At 41.1% G+C, this 9,537-nt stretch overlaps 1 protein-coding gene across 11 annotated transcripts; it reads right to left on the minus strand.

Annotated features, from left to right (window-relative positions):
* Nucleotides 1-584: 584 nt before the first annotated feature.
* On the minus strand, nt 585-9,062 carry LOC123969589 (SKI family transcriptional corepressor 1 homolog-B-like). Of its 11 annotated transcripts, none has more exons than XM_046047257.1 (9): nt 8,878-9,061; nt 6,073-7,843; nt 5,459-5,549; nt 5,290-5,361; nt 5,058-5,120; nt 3,952-4,026; nt 3,662-3,736; nt 2,998-3,063; nt 585-1,787 (listed from the first exon to the last, which is right to left on the minus strand). In XM_046047257.1, exons 2-9 carry the CDS (start codon nt 7,831-7,833, stop codon nt 1,693-1,695), a joined length of 2,298 nt encoding a protein of 765 aa, XP_045903213.1. In that variant the 5' UTR covers nt 7,834-7,843; nt 8,878-9,061; the 3' UTR covers nt 585-1,692. The 11 variants fall into 11 exon arrangements, 4 of the variants coding, with proteins under 4 accessions (XP_045903213.1, XP_045903132.1, XP_045903362.1 ...); XM_046047176.1 differs by having other exon boundaries at nt 585-1,790; nt 8,878-9,059; XR_006824804.1 differs by having other exon boundaries at nt 1,712-1,787; nt 3,941-4,026; nt 8,878-9,062.
* Between the last annotated feature and the right edge of the window lie 475 nt (nt 9,063-9,537).

Below are 9,537 nucleotides of genomic sequence, written 5' to 3' on the forward strand. Positions count from 1 at the left end.
CCTATGTATGAGGAGGGGTAAGGGGGGACTTCTACATGTCTCGGCCCAGGGACCCGTTGTCACATAATCCATCCATGATTGTCACCACATATCAGCCTTAATCAGGTTTTTCTTGATGTTGAACAGCTTAATAAAAATGCAGTAAAGCAGCCAATCATTCCCACAGCAGTTCAGTTGTGTTGCCTTGTTAGTATTCAAAGGGAACCGGCTTTGCCATAGAGGGCAATTACGTTCACAGAAAATTAACATTCATTGTGTGTCAGTGACATTATGCGAGTATCTGTCTCAGTATGAAGCATCCAGGGGCCGAGAGCCGTGTAATCAATATCTATTAGTACTCCCATCAGAAGAATTAGATTTCACTATTAGATCAGCCTTCTCCCCTGACTCTACGTCAAACATTATAAGTTGACTGGACATGTCACGCGCTGATGTAGCCGCCTAATGAAAGAGATCATGTTGAACTCCAATACAATAAGAGGAAATATGATCCATCTCACGAGGAGTTATTCTGGGTGTAGACCAGTAGGTGTCAGGCTCTCACCAGTGAAAGAAATAAGAAAGTGAGAATGTAAAGCAGACAATGGCTTTCACATTTTATTAATATTGACATGGGTACATACATAAATGGGAAACTTATTCATAGATTATGTCAGAAACCAGGATTTGTTTATTTTGATAGTGCTCTTTGTGTTTTTTTTTACAAACCAAATTCAACAAATGAGAGAAAATGAAATGCAGCTGTGTGAATGGCAGGTTACACAAATTTTATACACTGTCTTATAAAACCAGGCCATCAGATAATAGGTAAAAGTTTTGGTTTTGTCTGTTGTGACTCACAGATGCATGTAATGATAGAAAAAACCCTGAAACGGAGAAAATGATGGGATCGGATTTGTGTTAAAATACTCAGTCTAAACTGTACATGATATCTATAAATGGCTCAAGACTGTTTTTTAATTATCACTTCAAACTCAGGAAATTTCATTGCTTGATGTCAAACCTGAACGGCCGTTGAAATAAGTGCTCATAATAATGTGCTCTATTTTAAACATAAAGATCTTCATATTTAAAAAAAAAAAAAAAAGAATTTGGTATAGGACGGCATGGTCAAATTTAGAAATGTTGCCCATTTAAAGTGCTTAACAACATATACAGTGTTACAAATAATCTAAACAATAAATTAAACCAAAGACAGATAAATAACAAATATATGTAAAAACTCAAAATATTCAAACAAGCAAAAAAAGCTAAATAATGGGATAGGATTTGAACTCAGTGTCACAATTATACAAGCCATTGCACATCGTCACATGATATATATGTATATAGTGTTGTTTTTTTCTTTTCAGAATAGCTAAAGAGCAGACAACTTTGATTCAGAGAGACTCCTTGGCAGCTTTGGATCACCAGGCCTTTGATTCACAACATAAAATGACCCTCCATGTTTAAGTAAATCCTGATATGTTTTACTCAAGAGGTCAGTATTTAGGGTGGGGAGGGGGGGTCGCTGCCAAAACCTTCTCCGAGTCTCGACGTATTCACTCAAGTGCTAAAATCAGTAGTGTATCTATACAGCAGGTTGGTAATCCTTGGGTTGCAGGTGGGAGGTGAACACATGAAAGCTGTGTATCGTCTTTTTTGTCCCTTTTTTTGGCTGTGCTGGGGTCAGGTGCAGGGTCGTGCCGGGCACTACGGAGGCAGCAATGGGGGTTTGAAGGTGCAGGCTCCGGTACACTGACGAGGGGTGAGCATCTTGCAGGAAAAATGGTGAAGGGCGTCATGAGCTTCTGGGGAGGAACGTGTCCATCAGTGAGAACATGTAGACAAATGCAGACAACAACCTCACAAATTATTGTTCAATTTACAGGTGTAAGTTGTTTTTTTCTCTTTTTTACCTAATGTTGTTAAAGTATAGGTTCACATTTTTCAAGTCTGTCTTATTAAAACAATACTCACATGAACATTAAGACAGTTTTTGGTCATTGTAATTATTCCTACTGTAAAAGAAGAGATCTGAACATAATTTCAGTGTAAGTGACGTGGGACAAAATCAGTGTCCTTGTTCAGCTGAAGCTAAGTGGAGGTATCAGCAGTCTGAGTCACACATAGGAAGTGTCTTTCATCCAAAATCATCTTTGTGTTTTCATATGCCAGTTTTTTTGTTCAAATGTGGAGTAAATTTTAACAGGTTGTTCACAAAACTGGTAAATATGCGTTTCACTCCACTGCCATCATCAAGATAAACAGATGGTAACGTTAATTCTCCAGTCGGGTACCATTAAATCATTGCATCGGAAGACGGCGCAGCGAGATGACGTAATTAAAAGAGTGCCAGTCAAACCTAAAACGGTGAAAACAATGTGGAAAACATGGTTCATGTATTAATTAGAGGGAGGTTCAGTCTCCTGATCACTCCACATGGATCTGTTTTCATCTGCCACTATTTTTAGTCTCTTCAGTGAACGTTTGAGTCACGTGCTTCATGTGTGTCATGATTTATTCAGTCTGCTTTTATAGGTACACCAACTTTTCCACCTCAGCGTAAAAACTTATTTTCTCAGATTTTCAGCTTTTCCACTTAGGTTTTGGTGAAGGGTTAGTAAAAATAATGAGGAAATTTTTTACTTAAAACACTTTAACATTGGAAAATAGACTTTTGATTTGATTAATTCATATTGATGAAGCCTCAAATTAGCTTTGAAAATTTTAATATTTCTTTTGCACAGAACAAGGTCTGATAACTTACACTGTAATTGCTTTAAGAAGGGATCTCTTTACAGCCAGAATGGACCGGAAGTTAATTAAAGTGACCCACATTGTTTCAAGACAGACTTGCAAAAAATGTGAACCTATGCTTTAATGCTGTCTTAATGTAAATTTCAATCAAACTGATCACAGGAGATGTTTAATAAAAAAAAAGTAGCACTTGCATATTTATGTTTGTAGGCAAAAAAATTACAAGTATTGTTCCTCTTTTGGACCAGATAAAATTACCTTTTAGCTTCTGCTGTATTGCATAACGAGCCTTTCTCTCTTGGTCCAACTCGCTGCACAAAGTGTCTATCCAAAAATAAAATGAATAAAAAATGGTCAAAAAAAGAGGGGGAAGAAAATGTGAGTTGCTGTGTAGCATCTGAAGTGGAGGAGTGTAATGTATGCTGTTTGCCCCTATGGTATTTAGAGTGACCCCTCTGTGTACTTGAACCCTGTATTTAAACTACTGTAACATTAAACCAATCCTTTAGCGGGTGGCATTAGTTGCTGTCTACTGCATGTAACTGATACAGCACTACATAATGGTCTGTCTATTCAATTTTCCAGGGTATGATTTAGGAGAAAATAACCTTTGCAAACAAAACAATGTGGTTTTAAGTTTCACATTTTGATATCTAATAATTTACTCAACTGCTGGACAAAAAATCTAAAGGTTTACAGGAAAAAGGCTGGACACAAATCGCCAATATTTCAATATGCAAGTGTCACTTTTCCTTTCTTTTTTGTTTAGAGGCTAGTTGGTTCCGATGGATTGATACAGGCTATGTTACTTAAACGCTTTTTGTGGCTCGATCACCCCCCCCCATAAACTTAAAGAGCATTGATCTACATCCGCTTTTACTGTCATAATCTATGGAGGCACAAAGTACAGAGAGAGACCAACCTCGAACAATCTGCAGCTGCTGGACCATTTCCTCTCTGTAGGACAGCTCACGCTTCATTTGATCCTGAAAATTATCTGAAGAGTACCGAAGGCCACATCAGATGGAAAACTCTGACATTGTGGAGATAAATTTAAAGACACATTTCCTGGATTCAAAATAATACAAAATAACCTGTGGTTCTCTTAACATCAAGGCTGCAAGCACAGGGTTTAACATCCAAACAAAGATGCAAAAACCCATCTCTCTGTGGCTTTGACTCACCATGCAGTCAGACTCACTTTTGTCCTACCTTTTAAATGCTGAAATTCTCTCTCCAACTTTTTCCTCAGCTCAACTTGTTCCACAAGCTGCTTCTGCAATTCCTCTGCAAAGCCCAAACCCAAAATGTGTCAAATTCAACACCAATTTTTTTTTCATCTGCTGCAAGAAAATATCATTATTTACCCTAAAACACTGAAACATACCCCATCTGACACCTAAATTACATCTGAATAACAAGCAGGGATGTGGGAAACCATTCACAATAATGCCAATAAAGACCAATATCAACACAAATAATCATAAAACCCCTTTTCTTCTCTCTCCTCATCTATGTCACAATTAGTTTGATTTGAGAATGATATATTTTGAATTTATGCACATAAAGATTTATGTCAGCCCAATAAACCGACTTCAGGTGCGTTTACACCCTTGATAACAACCACTTCACCGCTTCGCTTTTGCTCGCTGCCAAAGTAATTGCCATGCATTGCCTGGAGGTTGAGACGATAATAATGGAGTCCCAGGGTTTTTCCAAGCGTTGTAAAATAATTAGCTGCCGTGCCTCGGGGTTATGGCTCTGTTCCTTAAAATATTAATAGCCTCTAAACGATTTCCTCTTACAATAATAAGTCAAAACTCCCACATCTCGTGATTAAGTGGTTAACAACTATGGAAACACTTTAGGCCAAATATGTAAATTCACATTTAGATTTTGGCATGTCATCTTTAGCAGGCCGAGGGCATTTAGCTGCATTTAAAATGAGGTGGAATTCAATGTTTAATATTAATAATGGCCTAATAATAATAATACACAACCCTTGACAAACGGTTGAGTTAAAACTGGGTTTATAAATTCAGAAATTTAACCTAATTAGTAAATAATTCCCTATATTTAATTAAGAGTAATTTATTACATTTAAAAATAACAATTAAATGTCCGTGTTAATTAAATGCGGTGACCAGGCCTTGTCAGCCGTTTAGCTGCTGTATAAATACAGATTTGTTGGCTGGCGATACATGTAGGCCTACCCAAATTACAATCAAAACAGGGATAATTGCTGATGATAATTAATATCACCTGCTACACCTTTTCTCTATTTTTGGGTCCTTTTGATCCTGAAAACAGCCTCTTACCTTTGGCCATGTTCTCCAGATCTCTTTCATGCACGCTGATATCGATGCGCAAAGCTCCATGGGCTACACAAAAATAATAAAACGCATTATTTAACCTGAAAATAAGTAATCTATATAGCTAACTACTGTGTTGTTAAGGGCTTTTAATAACAGCAAAGCAGCTAAAAGAGAGAGAATGAGTAGAATTTGAATTAAAAAATAATAAAATATATAAAACAAAACAATTAAAAACCTTGTCTGTTCCTTTGCTCCTGATAGGACGTTGCATTGCGTTGGTTCTGTATTTCAGACACGTGATGAACACCTAAATATAAACAGGCGACAAAACATTTTCAGTTAAAAGAGACAACAACGCCCCAATTTGCGTTAATAACCAAGCCATACATTGGTTAAGTAATTACCGTTGGATCTGCGGGGGCTGCTCGATTGTTTCGACCCAAACGACGAAGGCTCGTTCAGGAGCACGTGGCCGTCGTTCTCACTAGCACACACCTGTAAAATGAAGCAGACACTCGTATTTAATAACGCAGACCAATTATATGTAATTTACTGCGGTACTTCACATAATTGAGGACTTTTTCTTCCGAAAACCAGGAACCCTGCAATTTGTTGTGAAGATGATGAACTGAACTCCTAAAAGAAAAAAAAAAACACGAACGTGTACGGAATAAATAAAAAAAAACTAATCAGGGTACATCTGGGCTTTATGCTTTAATTATCCTGATTGAATAGGCTAGTACAAATAATTGTTGCTCCTTTTTTTGGATATTCTTTTTCACTTATTTTAGAGGTAAATGTGCTTTAAAAAAATTCTTTACTGACCTTTATTCTTATTAACTTTAAGAAAATATGGCAATCAAATATATCTGGATGTTATTTAATGCCATGCCAATTGATCTTGATTACATTTTTATCGGCCTCCTCTCTTCTATAAACTCTTATCATACTCTCCACTACTGCGACAATTCAACTTCCCCCACGGGGATCATTAAAGTTTCATTTAATCTAATCTTACTTCATGAAGAGGAGAGCCATTACGCATCCGTCTGTCCTCATCTGATGACCCATTGTGCACGGAGTCCTCCGGTGATGATGCTGCTGCTCCGGGGCTGGAGGCATCAGGCTGCTCCTGGCTCTCCTCAGCACCCGATGATACCGGGTCCGGCACAGGTGAGTCATGGTTGTCCCCTCCGGGCGAGATCTGGATCGAATTCTCCTCGTCTTGTCCCCTGTTGGACTCCACATCCACGTCCGGGTCGTCGTCGTCGTCCACCACGCTGTCCCTGTCCGGTGATATCGATCTATAACTGGAGCTCTCGCTGATAAAATCGGGAGACAGGTAGCCAGGGCGCACCCCGTAGCTGTCCCGGTTACCGTAGAGTTTGGCGATGGTCTCCGCGTCTTTGACAACGGGTCTGAAGGCCGAAATGTAGCTAATTTTCCTCTGGGGGTTCTCGTCCCCAGACTTGTCCTCGTCGTTCCTTGTGGAGGAGGATTGGGAGCTGGAACAGCGCTCCCCGCCGTCCTGCTGTTGGTGAGGGTGGTGGTTGGAGTCTTTGGGTGTGTTTGCGCCCCGGTCGCTTTGGTCTGATAAGTCGAGCTCGCTCTGCCGGATGCCTGGCAGCTCTGGAGGAAGTTTTGGTGGAGACCCCGGGTATGGCGGCATGGGTAGGCCGCCAGCTGTAGGCCAAAACATAGGAAAAGCAGGGTAGAGGGTGTCCTTCGCGCCTGGCCAAAACACACCAGAGACATTGGTTTTGCTCGCATCAGGCACAGCGTCGCTTTTTTTCGGACACAGCCCATAGCCGGGGAAGCCATAGGGGTGGTGAGGGAACAGAGGTGGGGGGATTTTCTGAAGCATGCCAAAGCTCTTGCTGGGCACTGGGATAACTGGGTAAGTCCGTGCGCCGCTCGCCAAACTCAGGCTATTATTCCCCTGATCTTCGTCGCACCGTAATGTTTTGTGAGGGATCTCAGGGGAACTGGTTTGGGCCAGGCTGGACGAAGCCTGTGATTTCATGGACGAGGACATTCCCGACCCGCTCATCGGCAGAGTCCTCTTTCTACTCCCCCCGTTGAACATGGCCTTTACATCCTCCCACGCGTGGTGAATGTCCTCAGATTGTTTTTTGTCCGTCAGTTTCAGATGGCGTCTCCACGAATTGAAGTTGGCCGCGTCCGGCTGCAGATACTTGGACTCTGCGGTGCGATGGGAATGGAAAATGAATTTATTTGGGGAGAAATACATGTTGCAAAAGCTGCACTTGATGCACTTAGCTCTGGAGCTGTTGTATCTGGCGGGTATGAAGCTGCCCCTGCAGCCCCAGGCACAATCATGAGACACATCAAATGCGAAATTTTCTGGTAGCTTTGGGGGACTGTGCGCTCCCAGGAAGGACTTGCAGAGCCTCTCGGCCTCCCGCTTGGTGATCATGCCGCAACGCCTGGAGGAAATGGGCATGGCCCCGGCACGCCGCAGGAGCTCCAGCTGCACGGGGGTGCACTGCACACAGGTGATGCCCAAAGCAACCCGGCGGTTATGTATCTCGTTGTAACTGTAGTTTTTCAGCAGGGTGTTAGAAATCTGCGCCAGGCAGAGTCTCTCCTTACCGTCTATGACCAGACATACGATGGGCACTCCGTACAGGGAGGTCTCACTCACTTGGTTTGGTTTGAGGGAGCTGGGCCCGGAGAAGCTCTGTGCGTCCTGCTTTAAAGTGGGAGAAGAGCTGGCGTCTCGTCCCGCGTCTCGAAGCTGTCCGGGCATCGACTCCATCCCTGGAAGCCTGTCAGTCAAAGAGAAAACTGGAGTGAACAGGGGGGTTGTTTGATAATATGCAAAATCACAATATTTTCAGTGCTCGAAATTATTATTTTTTATTTTTTAAAAGTGGTACAAAAAACAAAATAAATATGTCTGAGAAATATACCAAAATGTAAATCAAATAGACGTATTCTGAAAGAAGTAACCTATCATGTTTTAAACAAATTAAATCTGGTGAATAGAGTAATATTAATAATAATAATATCATTATTTTTAGATTATAATAATTAGTATTATGTAGCTGTGTGGCCCTCTTAATTTTTATTTTATGAGAACAATAGGCCTAACAACAACAACAACAACAACAATAATAATAAACAATAATTTTAAATTAGCAATTATAACTAACATTAGGCGTTTGCCGGCCGTTATACTGAATAGTGAAATCAATCAGACATCTTGTTAATTATTTCTCGTATCGGTTCATTCTTCAGTGCCTTCGGCCTCCTCTCTCAGGTTATCCGGGTTCCTGCGTGGAGGTGGATCTGCTCCTCCTCTTATCTTCAAATCGGCTCAGTGCTTATGGGGCAACTACTTAAGAGTCACATAAGATCCTTATACGCAGATAAGAGCAGAAGGAAAATGCAGCCTGAGCTGCGCCAATGCGCTTAGCAGAGAGGAAAAGAACAACTATAAGCTGCTTTCCTGGTAATTACACAGATCTAAGAGCGCGTCCTCGCATTGTTAATAAAAGACTAGCCCTATATATAATTAAAGCTTCTGCGCAGATAAGCCTCAGCCAGTTACTGGAAATTAGGTTGAAGCAGGCCTGTCTCACGTTCACCTGCGCATACTTTGGCTACTTTTTGCATCTCGTCATTGGCTTTACAAAGGCCGCTACAATATGCGTAAACAGCCCGCAGCGGCTTTAATGATTCGTACACAACTGGCATGGATAAAACTACTTTAGAGTGATTGACTAACCAACATTTGACAAGTTATAAAACACATTTTGCATTCTAGATCAAAGTCGAAATTTTGATTAAGAAAACGTACCTTTCTCTCCTAAAAAGACGACACACTCCAACAGGGTTTGTGATGGAAAAATGATAATTAATATGAACAAATAGATGGAAATGCAAGTCCGTTGGGTCCAGAGAGGCACGATGCCACTGTCAAGGCGGTCTGACAGTAGGAACTCTGAGCTGGAGTCTTTATTTCAGTTTATTTTAGTGCAGGCAGCAGCAGACACCTCCATCCCGCTGGATCCCGGGGAGGTGAATGGCTTGTAGACAGGAAGCACATGGCACCTCTCTCTCTCTCTCTCTCTCTCTCCCTTTCTCTCTCTCACTCACAGACACACGCTCCCCCTCTGTCTCTCCTGTCATGCTGATGTGTAATAGCTCTCTCTATCTCTTTTTCTCTGCCTCTCTGCCTCCCTCTCTATGTGCTGAGCGACTAGTTACACAGTTTTGATAATTCACAATTTTGCAGCTCTGACGCACAAACATGATCAGAAACAAAAAAAAATCTAGCGTAATTAGGCCCCTGCTGACCCCAAATGGAGAAACATTTTGGCCCGCAGACTCATGTTTATGAATAAATTTGCTATTAATTAAGAAAAGAGCAATATAACAGTCTTGGAAATGTCTACAAAAAAGGCACCAAAATACACAGAAATTATAAGTGATAATCTCGACCCCCCTGAACCCTATC

This window comes from Micropterus dolomieu, linkage group LG01 (assembly GCF_021292245.1).
Source record: "Micropterus dolomieu isolate WLL.071019.BEF.003 ecotype Adirondacks linkage group LG01, ASM2129224v1, whole genome shotgun sequence".
In the NCBI taxonomy this organism is placed as follows: Eukaryota; Metazoa; Chordata; class Actinopteri; order Centrarchiformes; family Centrarchidae; genus Micropterus; species Micropterus dolomieu.

What these genes read in the sequence shown, in the direction of transcription:
- LOC123969589 (XM_046047176.1), bottom strand. Translation starts at nt 7,833, where the DNA reads ATGGAGTCGATGCCCGGACAGCTTCGAGACGCGGGACGAGACGCCAGC. An exon ending in GCAGCTGCAGATTGTTCGAG is followed by an intron (nt 3,064 to 3,661) that starts GTTGGTCTCTCT and finishes ATTTTTGGATAG; the next exon opens with ACACTTTGTGCAGCGAGTTG. An exon ending in AATACAGCAGAAGCTAAAAG is followed by an intron (nt 1,791 to 2,997) that starts GTAATTTTATCT and finishes GTTCCTCCCCAG; the next exon opens with AAGCTCATGACGCCCTTCAC.